The sequence below is a fragment of the Pogoniulus pusillus genome, chromosome 42, assembly GCF_015220805.1.
Source record: "Pogoniulus pusillus isolate bPogPus1 chromosome 42, bPogPus1.pri, whole genome shotgun sequence".
In the NCBI taxonomy this organism is placed as follows: Eukaryota; Metazoa; Chordata; class Aves; order Piciformes; family Lybiidae; genus Pogoniulus; species Pogoniulus pusillus.
The window spans coordinates 1063896-1091289 of record NC_087305.1 but is presented as its reverse complement, the minus strand read 5'-3'; the positions used below and the strand labels follow the sequence as shown (position 1 = coordinate 1091289).

Here is a 27394-nt window from a genome sequence, read left to right as displayed (position 1 = left end):
GCCCGGGGCCGGGGACATGCGGCAGGCAGCGGGGCTGGGGCTGCTGCTGCTGGCGGCGGCGCTGAGCACCGCGGGGGCGGCGCGGAGCTGCCCCGTACAGAGCCTGGGCTGCAAATGCGGGACCGAACGGGCCAAAACTCCCGGCGGCCCCGCACCGCCCCGACGGCGAGTGGTCTGCAGCGGCGGGGGGCTCCCGGTGCCGCCCGAGCCGCGCCTGCTGCCCGACGGAACCGTCACGCTGTGAGTACCGCGACCTGGGCATCCTTGCCTACCCCGGGCATCACCCCGAGATCCCGAGCGTCGATCCCAGCATTGCCTCCGGACAGTGTCTCCCGTACCGAGCACTGTTCCGGTCATCACCTCTCTGGCCCCGGGCATCGCTCCCAGGCAGCTTCCAGCGGGGATCTGCTGCGCCGGGGAGCTCTGAGCGGAGCTGGAGCCTACGCCTGGGATGCGCTGAGCCCGACCCCGGTGGCCGCGGGGGGTGTCTGGAGCAGCGGGGAGGTCCCGCATCACCCCGCACCCCGGCCGCTGACCGGGGACGTCCCCGGGCCTGCGTTCCCATGGGTGGGCAGGGAATGGGGGGAATAAGGGGGACGGGGGCCAAAGTCCTGCAGCGTGGGGGGCATGCGAGACCAAGAGTCGCATTTGTCACTTCTTCTTTCACTGAAGAATCGAATCTGCACCCACAAAAGTGCTGCGGAGCCGGGGGGGGGAGGGCTGCGTTTCGGTGGCATTGGAGCAGGGTGTCACATCCGCAGGGTCACGGGGGGAACCCCACTCCCCCCACGGCGCGGGTCAGAGTGTGGACGTGAGCTGGAATTCCAGGAAACAGGCTCCTTCTCCACGCTTCCCTCTGCAGCCTCTGCTGCCTGAGTGCTGGAGGAGGATGTTTGTGTTTGAAAGCGACTTGCTCTGCCTGGAATCGTCTGCTGAGAGGGAGATGGGAGTCAGGCAGTGGAGCCTGGGTTCGCGCAAAGGGTTTGGAGCTGCCTCCTGGGTGCCGAGGAGGGCCGAGGCCGCTGGCTGCAGCGGGTTGCAGGCTCTATTTATAACTCCGGAGGAGACACTTGAATTAAAATCTGGCTTGGAGAGCAGGGCCGCTGCTGGAGGGAGCGTCACTGTCGCCTGGAGTGTTGTCCCATGAGGGTGGCCGTCCCTGCCCGTGTCCTCGGCTCTCCCCTCTCTGCTCCTTGGGTGGGTTGTGCTGCTGCGGGGGGCTGGGGGTTGCTGTGCTCCTGGTCCCATCTGCTGCTGTGCGATGGAACTCGCCTGGTCACGTCGCTCTTCACGATGGAGTCGCCGCCGTTTCTGAGCATCCTGCTTGGTTCCCCCTGTGCCGCTCCTCTCACCGGCGAGCCGCTGCGGTTTGAGGCGACACAGCCTGCCCGGCGCTGGCCGCGGAGGGGACCCAGCCGATGCCACCGCCCTGCACGTGGAGCGGGCTGGGAAAGTCGCCTGTGCTGCGCGGGTGCCACGCGTGGGTTCCGAAGCGCAATGGTCCTGGGAACAGCGAGACTCATCCCGCAGCAGCGCCAGGGATGTGTCCCGGGCTCCCAGCTGCACGGCGAGGCTGCGGGGCAGGCAGGGGCCGGGCTCTGCCGTCACCCTCAGGCAAGTTTTGCTCTTCATTTCTTTCCTCCTTCGGCCGTTCCTTCTGCGTCGGCCCCTCGCAAACGCCCGTGGGGATGTCCGAGACCTTTGCCAGTCTGCGTCTGGGAAGAGTTTCGCTGAGTCTCCTGCTCTGGTGCTTTCTTCAGTCCGAGTGAGTGGAACTGTGGCTCTGAGGGTGCGTTGAGCCCCACGCAGCCCCGTGCTGGTGGAGCAGCTAAAGTGGGCCGTGCCTGGTGGAACAGGAGGGTCTGGAGCTGCCTGTGCTGGAGCCAGCTCCCTCGGTGGGACTGATATGACCGTGCAGAAGCATTAGGGCATTACACGATCCCACTAAAACGTGACATGAAACCTACAGGCGTAGGCAGAAACCTACAAATATGTGGTGACCCTGGGCTCTGCTCTCGAGCAGTAAACATGATTTATTCTAAACCCTTTCCAGATGGAACAATCAAAACCAGAGGCTCCAGCTTTGGGAGCGTCTCTCGGAGCCGCCAGGGTGCGGGGCAGGGAGCAGAGGAGGCAGCGGGGCCGGAATGTGGCGAGGGCTGCACGTGCTCGGGGGACACCCTGCTGGGGACAGCCACATTTCTAACCCTGTGGTTGGATCGGGTCTGAGCAGGGCTTCTCTGCGTGCCCTTAGGGATGCTCAGGTCCTGCCTGTGTCCCCAGGGGTGCTCAGTGCCTATCTGTGTCCTGGGGGATGCTCAGCACTGCTGCTGCCCCGGTCACAGAGAACACATGGCGAGAGCAATGCAGAGCAACATCTGGAACCACAGCCCTGTTCCAGCCTTTGGAGGCTCTTCCCAGCAGCTCCGGGCAGGAGGGCTGCTGGCTGTCCTGCCCACAGCTCTGGGCGATGGCTGGGAGGAGGTTGGGTGTCTGCAGGAGTTCTGCCACCCTGTGAGTCCCTCTCTGTGACTCTCCTTTGGCTTTTTCTCACACTCTCAGTTTACTTCTTTATTTATCTTTAATTATTAGCCCTGTGCTGAGGAATCCAGCACTGCCTCCACGGCAGCTGCTGCTTATTTACCCCTCCCGTGCCTGAGAAATGCTCACTGGCACCACAGCCTGCAGATGGGCAGCGCAGGGAATGGGGCATGAGGGGTGCCCACCGCCCCAGGGGCCTACTCTCCAGCTAGCACTGGGCTTGGCTGTGGCATCCTGGAGGACACGGTGGTTTTCCATGAGGAACCATCTGCCAAGCAGAGCTGTGGCTCCTTCTCTCTTCTCTCATCCTCTTACAGGGTTGCTGCTGTGGGAATGAGCAAACCAGAGCTGAGGCAGAGCCCACAGATGTGGAGCTGCAGAAATTAACTCCATGTGAGGAAGCTGTGTCAGGGGGAACAGCCCCAGCATGGCTTGGGGTGCTGGGAACTGGTGGCCCTGCTCCTTGCCAGTGGTGGGTGTGAGAGCAGGGCCATGGAGCTGGAGCCCCTTGAGCTGTGTGATGGTGCTGGGACAGAGGTGCTTTGGGTCTTGCCCAGTTACCCATCTCCATGCTGGCTCTTGGTCCTAACTGAGAAGCTCCTGCTGTGGGGAGAGCAGTGGCCAGTGGGGACAGGGTGACCTGCCAGGATCAGTGCAGGCAGAAGCGCTGCCTTCTCCATGGGATGGAAGCTGGCATGGGCAGGTGTGTGGGGTCTGCTGAGCAGGGTGATGCTCACAGGGGCACAGTATCCCCCGGCAGCCCCAGCAGATGTTGCAGGGCATGTGTTCTCTGCCTTGGTTTATACCTAGAGGTTGACTCTTGCCTCCAGCTCGTTGCAGGGAGGACAGGAGGGGTCCCAGGCTTAGCAGCTGAGCTGTCACCCCTTTGTGACTTGGAGCCCTGCAGAGTTTACCTGTCTGCAGCTGCCCAGCAGAGCTTGCAGCGGTGCAGCCCAGGGATTGCTTGGTGTAGAGGAGACTGAGGGGAGACCTCACTGCTCTCTACAGCTTCCTGAAAGGAGGCTGGAATGAGGTAGAGGTTGGTCTCTTCTCACTGTTATCAAGTGATACAAGAAGAGGAAACGGCCTGAAATTGTGCCAGGGGAGGGTTAGGTTGGATATTAGGGAAGATGTATTTGCTGTAAGAGTGGTCAGAGATTGGCACAGGCTGCCCAGGGGGGTGGTGGAGTCCCCATCCTGGGAGTTGTTCAAGAAACCCCTGGCCATGGCACTTGGGGCTATGGTTTAAAGGCCACAGTGGTGTTGGCTTGACACTTGGATCTTGGAGATCTCTTCCAACCCAAACAATTCTCTGACTGTAGTCCTTTGCCTACCTCCCCCATCACAGACCAGCCTCTCAGGACCACGCTCTTCCCACAGGTCGGGGACAGGAGGGTTCGGCACCTCTCAGGGCCCTCCCTCCAGCGCGGCCGCAGGGTGCTGGGGCTCTGCAGACAGTGTATTAAGAAGGCTTTAATTCCCTCCCCCTGCAGCTGAGCCCTGTGCTAATCGCCTGGTGGAAATATCCCTGCAGCCCTAACGAGACCCAGGGACGCTGCGCCGGCCGCGGCCAGCCCCGCTCAGCCCTGCTGTCACACGGGCGGCAGCCCAAACCTCTTCCAGATGTGGGATCCCAGCGCAGGCCTCATTTCTGAGCACAGCTTGATTGCACCGAAATTACAGATTGTCTGCAGGGAACAGAGGGCTTTGACTTATGACCAATTTCCAGCTCTGCTTCAGCTCCCCTCGCCGAGGCTTGCCCCTCCCGGGCCCTGCCGATGGTTTTCTTTCCCAAACCTTCCCCAGTTCTCTATTTCCTGGAGTCCTAGTGGATCTTCTGTCTGCTCTAAGGTCAAGTCCCACCACCGACCCGACAGCACGGCCATTAGCACGGATTTGCTACCGACTGTGCTGCAGCTCCAGCAGGTTTGGGGCTTTGGGGGGCACCTGTGGGTCAGGGTGCTGCATTGGTGTGTCAGAGCATCCCACGCTGGCTCTGGAGGCTTCACCCTCTCTCCAGGGCTTCTTTTTTCCTGTGCTGACAAAAGCTGAGGGTTGGAACAATAATTTTCACCATCCAAAATAGCCTGGTGTGACGCCAGGCTGCAGGCAACGCCCCGAGCAAGTCGCAGGGAGGGGAAGAGCCCCTGAGCTCCCAAACAAAGCAGGGAGAGAGTGACCTTGGCCGTGCCTGGAGGGGGCTCCAACCTGCTTGGACAAGTAGCTGTGGGGTCCTCCCGTGGAGTGCTGCTGCATCCCAGAGCTCTTCCCAGTGCTGGAGCCCTCAGTACCTCTCACCAGCCCCGGGCTCCTCTTCTCCCTTCCTACAAGCCCTCTGGAAAGCAGCGAGCCCTGCTCGGGGCACAGCCTGCGCCGTATCTGCTCCGAGCATATGCTTTGAGTTAATGCACTCGGAGAGCGCAGCGCAGCAGCCTCCCCACCCCCACCGCAGCCCCCCCTTATTAACCTCCGCGCCGCTGCCTTCGCCTGCCCGGGCTGGGGAGCCACCGTCTCCCGACGTCCTTTTTTGGTTGGGTCCAGAGGAAGTTTATTATTTCAGCAGCCCAGTTTCTGGAGCTGTTATTTATCCAAGTGGATTCCAGCACGCTTGAAAAAACAATCTTGGGTTTTTTTGTTGATTGGTTGTTGGTTCTTTTTTCGCTTTTGGCTCCTCTTTTTGAGATGGAAAAAAAAAAAAAGGCGGTGAAGAGGAATTAGAAGAAGGAATCTCTCCCCCCTCTCTATCTCCCCGCCTGCAGAGGTCCTAGCCCTGAGAGTCCTGGCGCGGGCGGGCTGCAGTGGGAATGCTGAACCCCTTCCAAGGCTCAATCCCTCTGGGACAGAAGGATGCTCCTCGGGGCGGGGGGGAGGGGAGCGTCTCTCCTGCTGCCTCCGTCCCTGCCACGCATTCCCCCACTGTTCGCATTTGACTCCGGGCCTTAACCCCCGCATTGTCCGGGGAGACTTTTCCAGCCGTCTCTCAATTAACCCATTGCTGTCCCGGCGGGAGCCCACCCGCCCACGCCCCGCGATGCCGGAGGGCACTGGGGCAGCCTCATGGGCTGAAGGGGCTGGTTTGGATGTGAGGATGATGAAGAGGTACCAGGGAGGATGAATGTTGAGGGGCAGGGGTGTGCATGAGGTCCCCAGAGCTTCCTGCTCCGAGCCCGGCTGGGGGTACCTCTTACCGGGGCGTTTGCCGGCACTGCCGCGGCGAGGAGTCCCAGCCTGGGCTAGCGCCAAGGCACGGCCGAGCCCCGGCTCCAGAAGAGCACAGCTGTGCTTTCATGGCCTGCCAAGCCTGTGGACGGCTGCGACGTGGGGGCACCGCGGCCCCTTTGCCCCCCCAGGCCCACGCAGACCTCGGTGAGCAGCCACAGCCCCTGCCCAGCACAACCCCAGCCCAGCAGCAGCAGCCACCCTGGCCATGGTGAGTTGGGGGGCTCAGGGAGCAGATGGGTTTGCTTCCAGCTTCCCCATGCCCTTTTCTCCCCAAGCCAATCCCTGCAGCTGGCTGGGACAGCTCTTGGGGTTTGAAACTCAGTCGAGGGGTTCAGGTCCAGCCCTAGTCCTGCATGCTGAGGGCTGAGTCTCAGTGCAAGGTCCTGCTCCCCAAGGGTGGTCTGGGGGCTGCTCTCCCCTTAAACCCTGCCTGCTGGCTCAGGATGTTGTCACAGGCAGACTTATTCCATCCTATTTTGGGGGTTTCTTGGTTGTAAGGGGATAATGCAGAGACCCACTCATGGCTCTGCTGCCTGCAGACACGCAGGAGTGGGGAGTCTCATGAAGCCTGAGGGGAGCTTCCTGGGGAAAAAAAACAAACCCCAAACCAAACATCAAACCTGGAAAACATTTTGGAACAGAATATCCATCAGCCTGGAGAAAACAAACTAACTCCATGTTTGAGGCTGTGGGCCGGAGGGAGGAGCATGGCCCAGACAGCTTCTAGGGGACAGGGAAAAGCAGAGCCAGGATTCTTCCCAGAAAATAGTTCCATTGGGAAGAAAACTCAGCCCAGTCACTCCTTCCAGTGCCCTTTCCCTGTGCCCAACGCTCCCTTTGGGCTAGGACCTCACCTCCTGAAGGAGGGGCAAGCCAGGCACTGAGCAGGCAGTGTTGTACCCCTGCTGCAGTGCCTGATGGCTGGTGGCAGCAGGAGGGGCTTTGCCCTTGAGTTGGCCCACGGGAAGGATGTCCCACGGAATCTTCCCGGCTGTTGGGGCCTGGCTGCAGATCACAGGGGAGGCTGAGCCTGTGGGGCTGTGGGGGCCCGTGGGAGTGCTGCCTTTTAAGGCAGGGAGTTCTGGTTTCATGGTGGAGGAGTGAATGGTCCCAGGGGTCTGTGACCAAAGCAAACAACCCCCCCCCCCACGCCGGGGCTCAGCTCCAGGGTAGCCAGGACTGTGTTCCCAGCTGGGCACAGCTCCCTGATGCACTGGTCCCCAGTCCCTAGCTGGCTGCCTGTTCTCTGCCCGTTGCACTGGTGGTACAGCTGTGCTTGTAACCCTCTGCAGAGCTCATGCCCTGGCAGGGTGTGGCATGGCCAGGTCCAGCTTGCCTGGGATTTCTGGCTCCACATCTCCTTGGCCATGCCAAGGACCCCTCTGCTAGCCCAGGGAGCAAAGAGAGGGCATCTGGGACTGGAGCTTTGTGCACTTGTCAGGGTCCTGTATTTGCAGCTCTCACAGCCCCAAGATGGGTCCCCTGTGCCAGGGGTTTTTGCTCACCCTGGCTTTAGCAGGGAGCCCTGAGGTCCCCCTGCATGCACACAGCCTGCAGAGCCTTTGCTTGGTTGTGAAACTGGCTGCTGCTGGAATGAAAACCTTCTGGAACTGTTGGGGCCAGGGCAGCCTTGAGCAACAGCCCCTGCAGATGATGTGAAGGGGAACCAAGGGGCACCATGGGGCTGCTGTGCCCAGGAGCTGGGGCTGCTTCAGGAGTGCTGCTGCTCTGGGAGCATCCCTGCTGCCCCTTGCTCCAGCAGCATCCCAGAGCTGCTGCAGGAGCAGTGCTGCTCTGGAAGCATTCCTGTGGATCCCTGCTCCAAGCAGGATTCTGGGGCTGTGAAAGCCCCGGGAAAACAAGGCCCTGGCAGTGGGGAAAGGGCGAGACATGGCCTTGGCCACAGCCACTCTGGCCACCGGCGTGTGGAAGCAATTTGCAGGCTGCTGGCCGCTTCCGCTCCCTGCCGCCAGCCAGGTCACAGGGCCCCGTGGCGGTGCTCGATGATGGCTCCTCATTAGCACAGGATGCAGCCCCCCAGCCCTCCCCTCCCCGCCGTCCTTTGGGGGGTTTGGCAGCCAGGTCCTGCTCCTGCCCACTGCCTGGGACCCCAGCCAGGGAGAGCCAAGCACGGCTGGTGGCATCTGGGGGGGGCTGGGTGTCTGGGGGGGATGCTGGAGCTCAGCAGCACACAGTCCCCATTCAGCCCAGCCGTGGAGCCCCCCCGTGTGTAAACAGCCCCAGCCCTGCCCCTCAATGAGCCCTTTTTTCCCCATGCCTCGCCCCTGGCTGGGGCTCCAGGGTGCCCTCCCGGCCCTGGCTGGCAGCTGCCCACGCTCTGCCTTTGGTGCTTTCTGGGTTGCTTTTGCCGGTGGGGACATTGCTGGCGCCCACGCAGCCACTCGGCAGCTCCCACGGAGTGCCTCAGGGCCCCAGGAGCCTTCTCCTGTGCCCAGGCTGTGGGGTCTGGCGTTGCTAATTGCCACTGACCCACTTTAATGAGCTCCTGGATGAAGTGCCGGGTGCTTGTTCCCTTCCTCCCCCCCCTGTCGCCCCACAGGGGCCCCTCTGGCCTGCTCAGGGGTTTATTTGGGGATAGCATCTCAGTGCTGGGGGGCTTCCAGGATGGACAACGGTGCTGTGACTGGAGGGTGCTCAGACTGATGGGGGACAAGAGCTTGGGGTGCCAGGGGGACCCCACCTGGCAGCAGGCCCTCAGGATGCCCTCTCACTGGAATTAGAACCTTCTGGAGAGTTGTGTGCTGGCCTGTGGATCTCACCACCCATACCCAAGTCCAGGAGCAATGCCCCAAGAGCTGGCACAGCCCTGGGCACCTCCAGCCTGGTGCTGCTATGCACCACCGTGGCCGTTGCATGGCCCCCTCCTGGCTGCACAAACATGCCCTTAAACTTCACCATCGCCACCAGCCCAGCCAGGGCTGCCTCCTCTCGTGGTGGGTCTGGCTGCCCCCTGCCCGCAGGTCACCGGGACGTGGGTGAGGCTACCTGGGAGTCAAAGGAACAAGTGACAGGGCTGCTCCTCTCCCTCTGCTCTTCCCGCAGGCTGCTGAGCAACAACAAGATCGCGGTGCTGGAGAACGGCTCCTTCCTCGGGCTGCGGCTGCTGGAGAAGCTGTGAGTGCCCAGCTGCGGCTGCGGGGGGTGGCAGGCGGCGTGGGGCAGAGCGCCCACGGGCTGTGAGCAGGCTGGGTGCCGGCAGCACCGTGAAGGTCCTGCTCCTGGGTCGGCACCATGACGCAGGGTTTGCTGCTGGCACCCAGGGGCACCCCAGGGACCCCGGGAGCTGTGCTGCGACGGGAAGCACCGCGGGGGGCGGGGGGGTACAGTCCATGGGGGTGCGGTATGAAAAGGGACATTGTCCCCTCGAACAAAGTCAACTTTCTTATCTGTCCGTGAAAGGCATCTCTATGGAGGGAGCTGCAGCGAGGGGAGATTTACGGCCCCAGCTGGGTTTGATCTGTAGGTATGCGGCGGCAGGACCCGCGCACTGAGCCCGTTTTGTTCCTTGCCACGGCCCCGCCAGCGGCTGGAGCATTCCTGTGCCGAGCCGCTGGGGCTGCCGCCGCCCGACCGTCACCCGGTGCGGTGGTGGCCTGGCTGCTGGCACCCATGGGCACTGTGCCCAGCCACTGCCCTGGGCATTCTCTGCAGAGCCGGGTGGCAGGGCTGTGGTTGTGGGTACCTTTCATAGGCAGTGCTAGGCTGAGAGGGAGGGGATTGAAGCTTGAGTGGGGGGAGGTTTAGACTGGAGATTAGGAAGAAATTCTTCCTCCCACATTGCCATGACCGCTGCTGTCTTTGCTGACCCTCTGCCAGGCAGTAGGTACCAAGGCAGAGGGGACTGTTAGGGCTGGCAGAGCCCAGCACGGAGCTCGGAATGGTGCTCACCCTGCAGAGACCCTCAGGGCAGCGGCTGGGGAAAGGGCTTAGTGGTGACAGGATGAGAGCCACTGGCTCTGAGCTGGGAGAGGAGATCGAGCCCGGAGAATGGGAAGAAATTCTTTAGCGTGAGGGTGGGCAGACACTGGCACAGGTTGCCCGGGGAGGCTGTGGATGCCCTCTCCCTGAAGTTGTTCAAGGCCAGGTTGAGTGAGGCCTTGAGCAAACTGTGCTGGTTGGGAGGTGAAGATCATCCAAGTCCACTCCCATGGCAAGGGCTTGGAATAGGATGATCTTCAAGTTCCCTTCCAACTCAACCCACTCTGTGATTCTCTGTGTCTGTGGTGACTGGTGCATGGCACTGGGGCTGAGCTGGCATTTTAAAGCCATGAAAATCCCCATGGACTGGTTTTGGGGTGAGTAGGAAGCAGTCACCTTGAAGACCCTGAATCCCTGGCCCACTCTTGCCCAGCATGGTTCCAGGGCTCAGCTCCTTCTGCTCCTGGCACCGAGTGCTCCTTAATGGGAGGGATTGACGTCTGAACCCTGGGGACATGATGGGCACTGAGCTCCCTTGCTCCCTGGGAAGAACCTGGCACCCCATGGGGGCCCTGATGCTGCAGACTCTGGATCCTCCCAAAATTCTCCAAGCTCTGGGAGAGCAGCTGCCCCATGTCACCTCCTGCCATGCCAAAGCCCTGCAGCTGCCCCATGTCACCTCCCACTCCCCTCTGCCATGCCAAAGCCCTGCAGCTGCCCCATGTCACCTCCTGCCATGCCAAAGCCCTGCAGCTGCCCCACGTCACCTCCCACTCCCCTCTGCCATGCCAAAGCCCTGCAGCTGCCCCATGTCACCTCCTGCCATGCCAAAGCCCTGCAGCTGCCCCATGTCACCTCCCACTCCCCTCTGCCATGCCAAAACCCCGCATGGGTTGGATGAGGAGTGCCAGCGTGTCCAGAGGGCCCGTGGGCAGTGGTGCCCCTCCCTGGGCCGGCCCACATCGCCCCGCACCCTGCCTGATTGCCCTCGACAGCAGCTGCGATTGTTTTCATCGGGTCTCTTTGGGGCCGTGGCACAGACGTGCCCCCGTGGAGGCACCACGCTGGCACGGTGGGGGTGCAGTGGGAGGCTCCAGGTCCCCCTCTCTCCTCATCCTGTGGGGGCTTGCAGGGCTCCCATCCACCCTGGCTGCTCATCGTGGGTGCTTCAATGTCCCAAGACGGTGGGGGGAAACCCACTCCCAGGGTGTCCCCACAGGCCGCCACCCTCCGGGCTTGCAGCTTTGGCATCTGCGGTGATTTGTGGCGGCGTAATGAGATTAATGAGTCTGAGCGGGGCCGGTATGCGGCTCATTAGCACAGCCCTGCTCGGGAATGTCCTGCCCTCGGCTGGGGCCAGCACTTGGGGCTTCAGGCTGCGCTGGGGCTCGGCCGAGTAACAAGGGTGCGAGACGGAGTCTGTCCCTCTGTCCGGCTGCCGCAGATGGGTGCTGCTGGTGTGGCTGCGGCTGCCGGCGGCTGCGCTAGGCTGGGTCAGACCCTCTGTGCCAGGGTCTGCTGCGTGTCGAGGCTCGATACAGCTGCTCTGGGGGTGGCAGAGGGGAAATCCCGTGTGCATGTGGCACCATGGCACTGCCAGCTCGAGTCACCGTGCCAGGGCAGGAGGAAGAGGAGAGGGTTCAGGACCAATGGAAACATGAAGGCAAACAACAGCCCTGCAGAGAGAGGAGCCTCGCCCTAAAAGAGCAGCATCGGCCCCAGGACAGCAGGGAGGAGGGAAGTGAGTGAGGAAGGCTCCCCAGCCGGGCGGGCACCAGGCTGGCCATGAGCATGTCCCATCCCTGGCTAGTAGTCCCCTGCGCCCCTCGGCCTCCTGCAGCCCAGAGCAGAGCGCTGACTTTCGGCAGCCAGCATGGGGTGGTTGTGCCCCCAGCTGCTGCGGGCTGTGCTGCGTGGGGCTCTGGGGTGTGGGGACTCTGCGGACCTCTGGTGGCCCCCGGTGGGGAGCGCGGCTTGGCGTGGGTGATCTAAGGGCGTGGACGGGCAGGTGGCCACAGGACAGGTGGTGGTGGCGCAGGTGAGCGGAGCTGTTCCTTCAGCACCTGCCTGCACCTCTGCCCGCACAGACACCGGCACGCACTGCCCTCGGAGCCAGCAGAGAGAGCCCACGGGTGTGGGCAGAGCCCTTGTGCTGGCCAAGCCAGACTGGTTTGACACTGCCAGGAGGGTGCCACCGGCACGTTCCCTTTCCCAGGGGGCTCAGTGTAGGGCTGTGCTCCACCCCACAGACCAAGCCCTGCCCCTTCGGGGTCACCTGGGACACGCACTCCTGCCGGCGGGGTTTGAGTCTGGAAGCAAAGCAGGTCTGTGTGCCACGGAACACAGAGCGGGTTGGAAGGGACCTCAAATCTCATCCAGTTACACCCCCTGCCACGGGCAGGGACACCTCCCACTAGCCCAGGATGTTCAAGGTCTCATCCAGCCTGGCCTTGAACACCTGCAGGGAGGAGGGAACAATCTTCTGGTCCATCTGCCTGCCCACTCCAGGGCTGATGCAAAGTTAGAGTCTGCTGCTAAGGGGATTGGCCAAACGCCTCTGCAGCTCTGACAGGCTTGAGGTGTCCGTGAAGTGCAGACAGCATTGCTCAAGTTTCCTCTCCCTGCGTGGGCCCTCACATCTCCCTGGTGGCACCCCCACTCTGCCTGCACCCCTCCAGGCCTGCTGGAAGTGCTTCCATCACTCCCTCATCCCTGGCACCAACTTGTGGCCTGGAAATGTGGGATATGTCTGCTGGGCTGTCCCCGGGGCTGCAGAGGGAGCAGTGGGTGACCTGGCAATGAGCACCGTGCAGACTGCTATAAATAAACACAGCATTCCATATGGATCCCATTTCCTCTCCTGTCAGGGCTGGTGCTCAGCAGGAGCCCCCTCAATGGTCCCAGAGGCTAGAAGGGGCAGCCAATGCCACCAGCACTTCCCAGCTGCCCATGGTGCCTTCGGCCACCCCACTCTGGCACATGCCTGGCAAAGCTCTGATTAGATTCATGCCCAGTTGGGCTGATAACCCAAACCCTTCTGGGGCCCCACTGCAGTTGTGATGTCCTCTTATCCCACTGGTAGGAGACAACCCCCTGGGATATGGCTGCTCTGGAAACAGTCCAGAGGAGGGGACGGCAGCACGGGAGGGCAATGCTTGGAGCGTGCAGAAGGGCTGGCATCCCCCCTCTGTGAGCCGCAGGGAGCCTCATGCCTCCCCTCAGCCCTTTGGAGAGATAACGAGAGGGCAATGGGATGGAAAGCTGCTAATGAGGCTCTGGCAGGGGGGCTGCAGAACCCGCGTGTGGGAGTTGGGGGTTGGGGAAGGCTCAGGGTGAGCTCATGCCCTGGTCCCTGCTGTGCTGGGTCTGCTGTGGATGGGGCAGAGGTCAGGTCCTGGGCTCCCCTTGCACACCCTGAGGTCTGTGTCTGTCTCCCCACAGGGACCTGAAGAACAACTTGATCAGCACAGTCCAGCCAGGTGCTTTCCTCGGCCTCCCTGAGCTGAAGCGTCTGTAAGTGCCAGCACAGCCTCCTCCTGCCCGCAGAGCCCCCGGGGCTGGCCTGGGGACCCTGGAGGCAGTGAGGTGTCCCCGGTCCTGATGGCCACTCCGCTTGCCTTGCAGGGACCTCTCCAACAACCGCATCGGCTGCCTGAGCGCCAGTGTCTTCCAGGGGCTTCCCAACCTGCTCAGGCTGTAAGTAGCTCCCAGGGGATCCCCCTGGCCAGCCTTGTTCCCTGGATCTCTAGAGAAGCCCCCGGACATGTCCCATGCCCTGGCATCGCTGGCAGTTCTGCACCCTGGGGCTGTCCCTGTGCCTCGTCCCTTTGCCCGTGACCACTGTGGGAGCTCATTAAGCTGCAGCTGCCCCACGACCACCCTGATCAGCTGTCTGATAGGGTGTGTGGGCACAGGGAGGGGTCTGGGAGGTGTTTATGCCCTCTCCCAGTATGTGCCCAGCTCCTCCATGCCACCTCTCTCCTGTCCTGCAGGAACATGTCTGGGAACATTTTCTCCAGCCTCCCCCCTGATGTCTTCGATGAGCTCCCCTCCCTCAGAGTCGTGTGAGTTTGTGCCCTGGGGCCAGGGCAGGGCTTGTCCACTCGCGTTAGATACTGGGAGGCCACACATCAAATACTGGGTTCAGTTCTGGGCCACTCACTCCATGAAGCTGGTGAAGGGTCTGGAGAACAGATCTGGTGAAAAGCAGCTGAGGGACCTGGGATTGTTCAGCCTGGAGAGGAGGAGCCTGAGAGGAGACCCTCTGTCTCTCTGCAGCTCCCTGGAAGGAGACTGGAGTGAGGTGGGGGTTTGGTCTCTTCTCCCAGGGAACAAGTGATAGGTCAAGAGGAAATGGCCCCAGGCTGCCCCAGGGGGGGTGTAGGTTGGACATGAGGAACAACTTCTTTCCCCAGAGAGTCACCAAGGCCTGACCCAGGCTGTTCAGGGCAGTAGTGGGGTCCTCACCCTTGGAGGGGCTTCAAAGCCCTGGAGATAGGATACTGAGGGACATGTGTGGTGGTGACCTGGCAGGGGAGGTTTACCGGTTGGACTCAGTGATCTGAAAGGTCTCCTCCAACCAAAGCAGTTCCATGATTCTCATTTCGGCACCCAGAGGGGGTCTTGGGCTTGGAGGCTTGTCCCAGCCCCCACGGGCACCCTGTGACTGTGGCTCTTGCAGGGACTTCGCCACCGAGTACCTGACATGCGACTGCAACCTGCGCTGGGTGCTGCCCTGGGCTCGCAACCGCTCGGCGCAGATCTCGGAGCGGACAATCTGCGTCTACCCTCGGCACCTGCACGGCTTTCCCCTGCGGGGGGCGCCCGAGAGCCAGCTCCGCTGCGGTGAGCCGGGGCCGGGACCGGGGCCGGGGCCGGGGCAGCAGTGCCAGCGAAGGGGACGCGGGCTCACCCTCTGGCTGTGTCCCCTGCAGCCGGCGCCCCGGAGCTGCACACCCACCACCTCATCCCGTCGCTGCGCCAGGTGGTGTTCCAAGGGGACCGGCTGCCCTTCCAGTGCACCGCCACCTACCTGGACAACAGCACCCAGATCCGGTGGTACCACAACCGGGAGCCCGTGGAGGACGACGAGCGGACGGGCGTCATCGTGGAGGAGAGCCTCATTCATGACTGCACATTCATCACCAGGTTGGGATGGGACAGGTGATGGGCATGGAGGTGGGGTAGGGACGGTGGTGGGGACTGAAATAGCGAGAGGGAAGGAGATGGGATGGGGACAGTGATAGAGATGGGATGGGTGGAGTAATGGAGGTGAGATGAGGACAGTGGTGGAGGTGAGATGAGGACAGTGATGGAGATGGGATTGGGATAGGGATAGGGACAGGGAAGGAGATGGGTTGGGGATGCAGATGGAAATGAGATGAAGGCAGATATGGAAATGAGATGGGGATTGGGACGGGAAGGATTTAGAGACGGATTTTAGGTGGGTCTGCGGATGAGGGTGGGAGTGGATGCCTATGGTGGCAGTAGGAGTTGCCGGTTTGACTATCGAGTGCCGTGGGGGTGATGTCACTTGTGGACACCTCCTGTGCTTCGCGGTTTGCATCCTCAAGCTTGGGGGACCACTGCTACGGGTCTGTGGTGGGGCAGACCCGCAGTGCCAGCCCGTCCCCTCTACCCGCAGCGAGCTCATCCTCTCCAACATCCACGTCTCTGCCAACGGCGAGTGGGAATGTGCCGTCTCCACCTCCCAGGGCAACGTCAGCAAGAAGGTGGAGATCGTGGTGCTGGAGACCTCCGCGTCCTACTGCCCTGCCGAGCGGGTCACGAACAACCGCGGGGACTTTCGGTAGGGGCTGGCGGTGACCGGGCTGTGGGGCGAGTGCCGTGGCGGGACGGGGTTGTGCGTGGTGCACATGCCAGGGCAGGGAGCTGGCCGCAGGTGAGCGGGCATCTGTTAGCGATTAGCGGCCGCGGGGACCGAGAGCGCTTTAAAGAGCTTCCCGTGCCGGCGGCGCAGCTCGGCTCCGGCAGCTGAGGTGTTGGAATTTCTCTGGCACCAGACGAAAGGCTCCGAGCGCCCGCGGTAACCCCGGCGGGGCCGTTACGGGGTAAAAAATTACTGCTGCAGTCAATGTGGCTTAAATTAGCTGTGCCCTGCCCTGCCACCACCCGCTGAGCCGAACGGGATGCGGGATTGAGGTGAGGGTGGCAGCTTTCGAGGGGAACATCACCCTCAGCGCGCCGGCAGCCAAGAGGAAGCCGATGTGGGGGGATCTGTGGTGCCCGCGGGTGTGGCGCCGGGCAGCGCCGGGAGCAGGCTCGGGGGTGACGGACACCGGGCTGCAGCGGGAAGGGGCTGCAGCGGGAAGGGGCTGCAGCGGGAAGGGGCTGCTGGTGCTGGTTGCCCCGAGGTCACTCTGTGCCCGCGCCCACAGGTGGCCCCGCACCCTGGCAGGGATCACTGCCTACCAGCCTTGCCTCCAGTACCCCTTCGCCGCGGGGCCGGCTGGCACAGGCTCGGCGGGGGAGAAGCAGGCGTGGCGCCGCTGCGACCGCGCCGGGCGCTGGGAGGAGGGGGACTACTCCCACTGCCTCTACACCAACGACATCACCCGCGTCCTCTACACCTTCGTGCTGGTGAGCCAGGGACCGGGGGGGCCTCATCTGCGCCAGGGGCCCGGCACGGCCGGTGACCATCACCCCACCGTGGCCCTGCTGCTCTGCAGATGCCCATCAACGCCTCCAACGCCCTGACCCTGGCGCACCAGCTCCGTGTCTACACGGCTGAGGCAGCCAACTTCTCGGACATGGTTGACGTCCTCTACGTGGCCCAGATGATAGAGAAGTTCATCGGCTACGTGGACCAGATCAAGCAGGTCATTAGCACCGCTCCTGTCCCCGGCTTGCCCCAGCCCTGCAGGGTTGGTTTTGGGGTGGAAAAGCATGAACTGGGATGGTTGCTGGTGGGGCTGGCAGGGGCTCACTGCGCCGCCGCTCGCTGTCCTCGCAGCTGACAGATGTGATCGTGGAGATGGCCAGCAACATCATGCTGGTGGACGACCACATCCTGTGGATGTCACAGAAGGAGGAGAAGGCTTGCACCAGCATCGTCCGCTCCCTGGAGAAGATCGCTGCCCACACGCTCGGCAGCAACTCCCAGCACATGGCAGTGGTGAGTAGGGGGCAATAAGGGGGCCACCTGGGGACGTGGGGGCTCTGTGGGTAGAGGACGAGATGCTTGGGTTGCTGCTGAGGGGGTTCTGCCTGTGCCAGAGGTCTCTGCCTATGCTGGTGGGTGGTCTCTGCCCACATCGAGGGTCTTTGCCCAAGCCTGAGGTCTTTCTTCTCGTGCCAGGGGTCTCTGGTGGGGGGGTGGTGGTCTCTGCCCATGCTGAGGGGTTTTTTGCCCGTGCCTGGGGTCTCTCTGCCATGCTAGAGAGTCTCTGCCTGTGCCTGGGGTGCCCATGCTGGGGGGGTGCCTCTGACCATGCCAGGGCTGACACGGTGCTGTGCCTGGCAGAACTCCCGCAACATCGCCTTCGAGGCGTACGTGGTGAAGCCCGAGAGCTACGTGGGGCTGAGCTGTGTGGCTTTCCAGCGGCGGGACGGGGGTCCTGCAGCTCGCTCCCCCCAGGCTGAGCGGGGGGCCGAGCCCGTGTCCGACCAGCAGCTGAGGCTGCGCTGCACCACAGGACGCCCCAACGTCTCCCTGACCAGCTTCCACATCAAGGTAGGGGTGAGCCCGGAGACGAGGGGTTGGGGATGGGGGGCAGCCCCCGCTCACCGCTGACCGTGTGCCCGCAGAACAGCATCGCCCTGGCCTCCATCCAGCTGCCACCCAGCCTCTTCTCCAGCCCTGTCCCCACCGCGCCGGCGGCCGACTGCAAGCTGCAGCTGTTGGTGTTCCGCAACGGGAAGCTCTTCTGCAGCACCGGCAACTCCTCCCGCCTGGCCGACGACGGCAAACGCCGCAGCGTGGCCACTCCGGTTATCTACGCGGGGACCTGTAAGGGCTGCCTGTGGCTGGGGGTGTCCCGTGGGGGGCTTTTCTCAGAGCAAGGGGCTCCAGCAGCGCTGGGAAAGCTGCACCTCTAACACCGGGCTCAGTCTGGGGCCACTCACTCTATAAAGGTGCAGGTGCAGAGAGGGGCAACAGAGCTGGGGAAGGGTCTGGAGGGCAGGGCTGGGGAGGGGCAGCTGAGGGTGTTTAGCTTGGAGTAAAGGAGGCTGAGAGGAGGCCTCACTGCCTTCTACAAGTCCCTGAGAGGAGGTTGGAGCCAACTGGAGGTTGCTCTCTTCTGCCAAGGAACAGGTGATAAGATGAGAGGAAATTGCCCCAATCAAGTTGCCCCAAGGGAGGATTAGGTTGGCCATGGCTGTCAAGGCCTGGCTCAGGCTGCCCAGGGCAGTGCTGGAGTCTCCACACTTAGAGAGATCTCAAAGCTGCAGAGAAGTGGTGCTGAGGGACACAGTTTAGTGGTGCCCTGGCAGTGCTGGGTTAGTGGTTGGACTCAATGATCTTGAAGCAAAACCATTCCATGGCTCCAAACTAAACCATTCCATGGCTCCAAGCTAAACCATTCCATGGTTCCAAACTAATAAACCATTCCATGGCCCCAAACTAAACCATTCCATGGCTCCAAACAAAACCATTCCATGGCTCCAAACTAAACCATTCCATGGTTCCAAGCTAAACCATTCTGTGGTTCCATCAAGCTCCTTGGGCTGTGCCCTGGTGCTCCTGCAGGACAAACCCAACCCTGGGGATCCCTGAGGAGAGGTGGCAATGCCTATGTGGGGCATGGTGATTAGTCCCTTGTGCCCAGCCTGCCTGGAGGGTGCAGGTGGATGGCTCCTGCCCTGCTGACCAGGTTGCTCTCTTGCTGCAGATGGCTGTGGAGTGGGGAACCTGTCGGAGCCTGTGGCTGTGTCGCTGCGGCACCCCGGGGAGGGTGCAGACCCGGTGGCTGCATACTGGAACTTTGAGGTGCTGGGGGGCATGGGGGGCTGGAGTGCTGAGGGCTGCCAGCTGGCTGCCCGGGAGCCCAACGTCACCTCCCTGCACTGCCGGCACCTCAGCAACGTGGCTGTGCTCATGGTAGGTGGGGTCAGGGGTGTGGAGTCTGGCAGGGTGGGACAGGGAAGTGGGCACGGGTGGCACAGTGTCTGAGGGGCTGTGTCATGTTGTGCAGGGAAGTGGGCACGGGTGGCACAGTGTCTGAGGGGCTGTGTCATGCTGTGCAGGGAAGTGGGCACGGGTGGCACAGTGTCTGAGGGGCTGTGTCATGCTGTGCAGAGAAGTGGGCACGGGTGGCACAGTGTCTGAGGGGCTGTGTCATGCCGTGCAGAGAAGTGGGCACGGGTGGCACAGTGTCTGAGGGGCTGTGTCATGCTGTGCAGGGAAGTGGGCACGGGTGGTACAGTGTCTGAGGGGCTGTGTCATGCTGTGCAGAGAAGTGGGCACGGGTGGCACAGTGTCTGAGGGGCTGTGTCATGCTGTGCAGAGAAGTGGGCACGGGTGGCACAGTGTCTGAGGGGCTGTGTCATGCTGTGCAGAGAAGTGGGCACGGGTGGCACAGTGTCTGAGGGGCTGTGTCATGCTGTGCAGGGAAGTGGGCACGGGTGGCACAGTGTCTGAGGGGCTGTGTCATGCTGTGCAGGAGCTGAGTGGGTTCCCCAGCGAGGCACGAGGAGCAGTGGAGGTGCTGCACCCAGCTATGTACACCTGCACGGCCGTGCTGCTGCTCTGCCTCTTCACCACCATCATCACCTACATCGTCAACCACGGGTGAGGCAGGGGCTTGGCCGTGGGTGGAGGGGCTGGGCATGGGTGGGGGTCTCTGGGGACAGCTGGAGAAGCTCCTCAGATGATGCTCATGGTTAAGAGGATGGTGTGTGGGGATGGCTCATAGGAGGTGACCATCCAGGGAGTGGATGTCCAGGGATCCCAGCACCAGAGGCTCCCTGCTGACAGCCCTGGGATGGTCACACTGCCAGCACCTACCAGGAGTCCATCCCCCACACACATGTACTTACATGGCTCAGCCATGCTTGGCCACCTGGGCATGGACAGCCTGCGTGGGAACATCTCTCTGGAGCCAGCAAGGCAGTACATGTGCCAGGACTGGCACCAACTTGTGCCTCTCTCATATGCCCCACATAAGGAATTGTCCCACTTGGGCCAGGAGCTCACGGGTGCCCATGGTGTCTCTTGCAGCACCATTCTGATCCCACGGAAGGGCTGGCACATGCTGCTCAACCTCTGCTTCCACATTGCCATGACTGCTGCTGTCTTTGCTGGAGGCATCACCCTCACCAGCTACCTGATCGTCTGCCAGGCAGTAGGTACCAGGGCAGCCAGGACTATCACCACGGGCTGCTATTGCCCAGGGCTGGCAGAGCCCAGCGTGGAATGTTTTCACCCTGCCATGACCCTCAGGGCAGTGGCTGGGGAGGGACATTTTACAAGGGGATGTGGTGACAGGATGAGAGACAATGGCTTTGAGCTGGGTGAGGGGAGAGTGAGCCTGGAGAGTGGGAAGAAATTCTTTAGAGAGGGTGGTGAGACACTGGCACAGGTTGGGGGTGGTGAGAAACTGGCAGAGGTTGAGGGTGGTGAGACACTGGCACGGGTTGGGGGTGGTGAGAAACTGGCAGAGGTTGAGGGTGGTGAGACACTGGCACGGGTTGGGGGTGGTGAGAAACTGACAGAGGTTGAGGGTGGTGAGACACTGGCACGGGTTGGGGGTGGTGAGAAACTGACAGAGGTTGAGGGTGGTGAGACACTGGCACGGGTCGGGGGTGGTGAGAAACTGGCAGAGGTTGAGGGTGGTGAGACACTGACACGGGTCGGGGGTGGTGAGAAACTGACAGAGGTTGAGGGTGGTGAGACACTGGCACGGGTCGGGGGTGGTGAGGCATTGGCACAGGTTGTCCAGGGAGGTTGTGGAGCACAGAAGCACCCAATGTGATCAAAGATCCCTGTTGCCAAATGTCTCTCCCACAGGTTGGCATCATCTTGCACTACTCCTCCCTCTCCACCCTGCTGTGGATGGCAGTCAAAGCCAGGGTGCTTTACAAGGAGGTGACCTGGAAGGCACCACAGCAGCCAGATGGGGACATGTCCCAGCCAGCCCCCAGGCCCATGCTGCGGTATGAGGCCCCCTCCCCTCACCCCAGCTCCACGGAGGAGCTGGGGGAGCATCTCCTGACCCACAGCCAGAGCCTGGCAGGACTTCATCTGCTTTACAAGCCCGTGCTCTGTGCCAGGCTCTCTGAGGGCTCACCTGGGCTGTGGGGTGACACTGTCCTCCCCACACAGGTTCTACCTGATCGCCGGTGGCATCCCCCTCATCATCTGCGGGGTCACAGCAGCTGTCAACATCCACAACTACCACGACAACAACCCCTAGTAAGTGCCCCTGCTCAGGTGGGCTCTCTCTGCCTGGGCAAGGGCAGCCAGCCATGCCAGGAGCCCAGGCAAGCTCAGCAAAGCCTGAGGAGAGCATAGAATCATAGAACTGAGGCCTCTGAGATCACCAAGCTCAACCACTCACCCAGCTCACAGTCCCATCCTGCTGCCAACCACTGCCACTAAACCACTTCCCTCAGCACCACATCTAGGTGGCTTGTAAACACTTCCAGGGATGGCAACTCCTGCACCTCCCTGGGCAGCCTGTTCCAGTGCCTGAGAACCCTTTCTGCTATGAAGCTGTTCCTAATATCCAACCTGAACCTCCCCTGGTACAGCCTGAGGCCAAGTTCCTCTTGTCCTCACACTTGTTGCATGTGAAAAGACACCAACCCCACCTGGCTCCAACCTCCTTTGAGGGACTTGCAGAGACCAATGAGGTTTCCCCTCAGGCTCCTCTACTGAAGGCGAAACACTCCCAATTCCCTCAGCTCCTCCTCACAGGACTCATGGCCAAGGCTCTTGCCCTGTGCCGGGAATCCAGCAGCCAGACAGCCGCTGTGCCACCACAGCAGCCATGCCAGCAGGCACTGGAGTGAGCTGCCCAGGGAGGTGCTGGAGTCACCCACCCTGGATGTGTTTCAGGGTGGTTTGGATGTGATGCTTGGGGCTACGGCTTAAGGTGAATCTTGCAGAGCAGGGTTCTAGGCTGGGCTTGGTGATCCTGAGGGGCTTTGCCAGCCTGCAGGGTGCTGTGTGACCTTCTCACCGAGGTCCTTTTGCTCCCACGCAGCTGCTGGCTGGTGTGGCGGCCCAGCCTGGGGGCTTTCTACGTGCCCGTGGCCTTCATTCTGCTGGTCACTTGGATTTACTTCCTCTGCGCCGGGCTCAGCCTCCAGTGCCAACCGCCGCGGCGAAAAGAAGTCCCCGAGCCCATGGAGCCAGCAGCGCGGCTGGGCGGCGCCGGGGACCTGCTGACCGACTCCGGCTCCATCTCGGTGACGCTGAACTCGGGGCTGCCCTGCCCCGAGGCGGATGGTGTCTACTCTCTGCAGGTGCAGTTCTGGGCACTGGTGACCACCCACGCCTTGTACGTTGCCCTGTGGACGTTCGGTGCCATGGCCGTGTCCCAGCGCTGGTACCTCAACATCGTCTTCAGCTGCCTCTACGGCATCACCGCCGTGGGGCTGGGACTCTTCATCTTCATCCACCACTGCGTGCGGCGCCGAGACGTCCTCAACTCCTGGTTCTCCTGCTGCCCCTCCTACAGGAACGCCCTGCCCATGCAGGCGTACGTCCACCCCGGGCTGGCACCAGAGGACGGCTCACAGGTCTTCATCAGCTGCGACCCGGAGGCAGCTCACTCTGCAGCCTCCTCCTCCTCCTCACCCAGCAGCGCCAGCTCGGCCGGGGGCCGCTGCAAGCTCACCAACCTGCAGGTGGCCCAGAGCCAGACGGACGCTCGCCCAGCCACATGCCCGGAGCCAGACGCCACCGACGGCAAGCTCGCCGGCACCGGCCGCCACACCAGCAACCTCCACGGCCGCAGGAGCCACCCGCGCAGAACTAAGCAGTGCCGGGAGGGGAAGCATCACCGCTTGAAAATGCTGCGGGGCCCCTCCTCGGAGCATCCCTCCAGCGAGAGCGGGAGCCTCCACAACAGCCACTCCGAGAGCTACCACAGCGGCAGGAACAGCCCCGGCAGCAGCGGCCGCCCGGGGCCGCGCGTCCCCCAGGACGGGGACATGGCACCCAGCCCCTCGGAGGGCAGCGACGGCGGGCGGAGGGGCCCCGACTTCGGCGAGGCTCGCCGGAGGAGCGCCAGCAGGGACAACCTGCGGCAAGCCAGCGCCGGGGAGAAGGAGGCCAAGCGCCGCTCCTACCCCCTCAACGTGGGCAGCCACAACGGTGGCCTCAAGGGCAGCAAGTACGACATCAACCTGGCCAGCGCTGACAGCGTGGCCGGCATGAAGACAGGCCTCTGGAAGAGTGAGACCACCGTGTGAAGGTGGGGAAGGACCCCGCGGCCACAGCGGTTTCCTCCGGGCGTCTGCCGGGAGCTGCTATGTGCACTAGAGGGGACGGGAGGCACGGCTGGGGGAGCTCTGACCTTCCCCCCTGGGCACGGGGTGATGCCAAGCTCGCCTTATCCCCGCAGGGGCTCAAAGCTTCCTGCGGCAGTGGCAGGCTTTGGAAGCCAAAAGGCAGCCCTGGTCCTCCAGCAGCTGCGCTTCAGTCGCTCCTGCAGCTGGCTTGAGACTGGCCCTAGATGCTACTTTGCCACCTAGAGAGGAGAGGTCTGGTGCCCAGAGCTCTGCTGTTGAATGTATCTCTGCCCAGAGAGAGCAGAGAGGGAGGCGAGCGCCTCCTTCCCCACCAGTGTTCTCCAGCAGCGGGCATGGCCCCGGCGCCTTGCCCACAGCCTGCTCTGCCGCGACTGCAATAGCCCCACCCAGGGCACCTGCCCCGAGTGCCCTTTTCCACTGCGGGCACCGCAGGGCCGACGCCTGCACGACCCCAAGCTGAACAAGCTGCTGCTGGGCGGGTCAGAGGAGCAGCCTCTCTAGCTGAAGTCTTCTCCCAGGCTCAAGCCTGTGTTAGGTGCCAGCGTTTAGCCCGGGGGGGTTGAGTGGCTGCTGAAGTAAAAAGCCATAACTGCAAAGCAAGCACAAGGTAAGAGGAGCCTCAGCTCCAAGGGGAGAGGATTGTCTGCACTGTTTGAATGCCAAACACTAAAAGCCTGGCCAGAAAAGGCTCCCCAGCCCTCAGAGGCACAAGCTATGCAATGGGGTGGGCTGCCAGAGGCTGACCTGCTCCACCGAAGCACCGAAGAGCTCAGACCCAAAGCAGGTCTCAGCCTTAACCTAAGCAGGGGGTGGGGGGTGGGGTGTCACACGCAGAGGACGTTTGGGATTGCTGTTAGAAAGGCAGAGAATCCTCCTGGCTCCCAGGCTTGCTCTTGTGTAAGACAAGAAGAAGGTCCCAGGGAGCCAGGTCCGTTCCTGGAGAACAACGCCAGAATGTGAAGGGGGCTACAAGGAAGCTGGGGAGGGACTTTTTAGGCTGTCAGGGGGTGATAGGGCTGGGAGGACAGAATAGAGCTGGAAATGGGGAGATTTAGACTGGATGCTGGGAAGAAGCTGTTCAGCAGGAGGGTGCTGAGAGCCTGGCAGGGGCTGCCCAGGGAGGTAGTGGAAGCCTCATCCCTGGAGGTGTTTCAGGCCAGGCTGGAGGAGGCTGTGCACAGCCTGCTCTGGTGTGAGGTGTCCCTGCCCATGGCAGGGGGGCTGGAGCTGGGTGGTCCTTGGGGTCCCTTCCAGCCCTGACTGGTTCTGTGATTCTGGGAATTGAGGACCCTCCCTGGGCAGCTCTCAGGATGCATTCAGAGGGCTGGCACTTGGATAAACACTTACTGACCCCAGTTGTAAACAAGTCCTGTCCTCCCCCACCAACCCCCACCCCCCTTTTATGAAGCATGTAGCTAAAAGTGAGTTAAAAGGTCCCTGTGGCAGGCAGCAGCAGCAGCAGCAGCAGGCTCCTGCCAGGGCCTGAAGGATTCCTACAAGAGGAAGTTGGTTGCCCCCACAGCCAGGCAAGGAGCACCCTGTGCTGGCACCACTGCTGCTCTGCTCACTCAGTGGGGCTGCTGGGGGCAATGCTCTGAAACCAGAGCAGGGCAGGTTTAGGTTGGACATCAGGAGGAAGTTCTTCACTATGAGGGTGGTGAAACACTGAGACAGGTTGCCCGCAGAGGTGCTGGAGGCCCCTGAAGACATTCAAGGTGAGGCTTGATGGGGCCCCTGAGCAACCTGGTCCCTGCTGTCTGCAGAGGGGGGGTTGGACAAGATGACCTTCGAGGGTCCCTTCCAACCCAGTGCAACCTGTGGCTCTGTGATTTCACCCCTCGAGTGCTGAGCCTGGCAGTCACCAGCCCCTGCCCCAGGAGCGATGCAGAGGAGGTGGGATGGGAGCCTGCTGCCTCCTCCCCCCTCCCACCCTCCCCCTGCCTCAATTTCCTCCTGCATGCAAATCAATCCCATTTTTTAGCTACCTCCCGAGGGGTTGCAAGGGCCAGGCAGGGCATGGGCTGGGGAAGAAGAAGCACTTCGTGGTGGACTGATCTCACTTTTAGAAGCCATGGGGTGGGGTGGGGGGGAGGGAAGTGTCCCTCTCCTGCAGAGCTGGAGCCCCCTTGAGCTTCCCTGGCCAAGCCAAGGGTTTAGGGCACATTTCCCTGTGCCTGGTGTTTGCTACAAACAAAAACATCCCTGTTGCTGCTGCAGGCAAGAGAGTGGTGGCTGAGTTGCTCGAGATGCTTTGCTGCACTGTGACAGTATTATAGCAGAAAAAGAGCTTTGTATTATTCCTTACACTTCTCTTTCCTGGGGGGGCTGTGATTTGTTCATGTCAGCTGTGGGCCTGTTTACATCCTGAGCAAGGGACACAGCAGCAGAGAGCTTCCTGCAATACACCTGGGGAGGGAAGGGGGACACTATGCCAAAGAAATGTCTTTAAGAGGTCTTCTTTTTGTTGTTTTATATATATATATATACAAATATCTATCATCAGAATGTTCTGAGCAGATGTTTTGTTTAATATATTAAAGATTTGGCACTCTGCAGAGCCCTGCTCTTATTTCTCAGGAGGTTCAACAAGACCAAGGGCAAGGTCCTGCAGCTGGGTTGAGGCAATGCCAAGCACAACTCCAGGCTGGGCAGTGCCAGGCTGGAGAGCAGCCCTGAGAAGAGGGACTTGGGAGTGCTGCTGGAGGAGAAGCTCAGCAGGAGCCAGCAGTGAGCACTTGCAGCCCAGAGAGCAGCCAGAGCCTGGGCTGCAGCAGCAGCAGCAGTGTGGCCAGCAGGGCCAGGGAGGGGATTCTCCCCCTCTGCTCTGCTCTGCTCTGCTCAGACCCCACCTGGAGTCCTGCATCCAGCTCTGGAGCCCCTGGGATAAGAGGCCTGTGGAGATGCTGGAGAGTGTCCAGAGCAGGGCCAGGAGGATGCTGAGGCTGCAGCAGCTCTGCTGTGAGCACAGCCTGAAAGAGTTGGGGCTGTGCAGGCTGCAGCAGAGGAGGCTCCCAGGTGACCTTCTTGTGGCCTGCCAGCATCTGAAGGGGGTTCCAAAAAAGCTGGGGAGGGACTTTTGAGGCTGTGAGGGAGTGGCAGGAGTGGGGGGAATGGAGCAGAGCTGGAGGTGGGGAGAGTGAGGCTGGAGGTGAGGAGGAAGTTGTTGAGCAGGAGAGTGGTGAGAGGCTGGCAGGGGTTGCCCAGGGAGGTGGTTGAGGCCCCATGGCTGGAGGTGTTTGAGGCTGAGGCTGTGTGCAGCCTGCTCTAGGGTAGGGTGTCCCTGGGCATGGCAGGGGTTGGCACTGGCTGCTCCTTGTGGTCCCTTCCAACCCTGACTGGTTCTATGACTCTCAGGGACTCTGCACTCCAACAGGCACAGGGAGGGCACTCACTACTGAATGGGACACACCCCAGGCAGAGCTGCACCTTTGGCACCACTCCCAGCAGCTTCACAGCCTTCACTTAACCCAGATGAGGGCAGTTTTCCCTCAGCATGTTCCAGTTCTTCACAGAAAGAGCCTGGTGTTGGAATGGCTGCCCAGGGAGGTGGTGGAGTCACCGTGCCAGAAGTGCTTAAAGAGGCAGGATGGAGCACTTGGTGCCATGGGTTAGCTGATTAGATGGTGTTGGATGACCACATTAGGGGTTGGAAGGGACTCAAAGAGCTCATCCAGTCCAAGCCTCTGCCAGAGCAGGACCACACAATCCAGCTCAGGGCACACAGGAACACATCCAGACAGGCCTGGAAAGGCTCCACACAAGGAGACTCCACAACCTCTCTGGGCAGCCTGTGCCAGGGCTCTGGGACCCTTCCAGGCAAGAAGTTATCCTGGTGCTGAGCTGCAACCTCCTGTGCTGCAGCTTCCATCCACTGCTGCTTGTCCTGTCCCAGGGAGCAGTGAGCAGAGCCTGTCCCCCCCTCCTGACCCCCAGCCCTCAGAGAGTTACAGACATTGATTCAATTCCCTCTCAGTCTTCTCTTCTGCAGACTAAGCAGCCCCAGGGCCCTCAGCCTCTCCTCACCAGGCACTGCTCCACTCCCCTCATCATCCTCACAGCCCTCCCTTGGACTTTCTCCAGCAGTTCCTGTCCCTCTTCAACTGGGGAGCCCCAAACTGAAGGCAGTGCTCAAGATGAGGTCTCAGCAGGGCAGAGCAGAGGGGCAGGAGAACCTCCCAGGATCTGCTGGACACACTCTGCTCAATGGCCCCCAGGACCCCACTGGCCTCTTGGCCACAAGAGCACATTGCTG

General features: G+C 61.7%; 1 protein-coding gene across 1 annotated transcript; it reads left to right on the top strand.

The window, feature by feature from the left end:
- The first annotated feature begins 16 nt into the window (after positions 1-16).
- On the top strand, positions 17-23742 carry ADGRA2 (adhesion G protein-coupled receptor A2). The gene is made up of 19 exons (XM_064175527.1): positions 17-240; positions 8827-8898; positions 13144-13215; positions 13327-13398; positions 13695-13766; positions 14384-14547; positions 14637-14850; positions 15347-15511; positions 16101-16302; positions 16392-16541; positions 16676-16837; positions 17186-17395; positions 17470-17671; positions 18555-18763; positions 19326-19453; positions 19883-20006; positions 20672-20817; positions 20987-21076; positions 21870-23742. Exons 1-19 carry the CDS (start codon positions 17-19, stop codon positions 23080-23082), a joined length of 3891 nt encoding a protein of 1296 aa, XP_064031597.1. The 3' UTR covers positions 23083-23742.
- The last annotated feature ends 3652 nt before the right edge of the window (positions 23743-27394 follow it).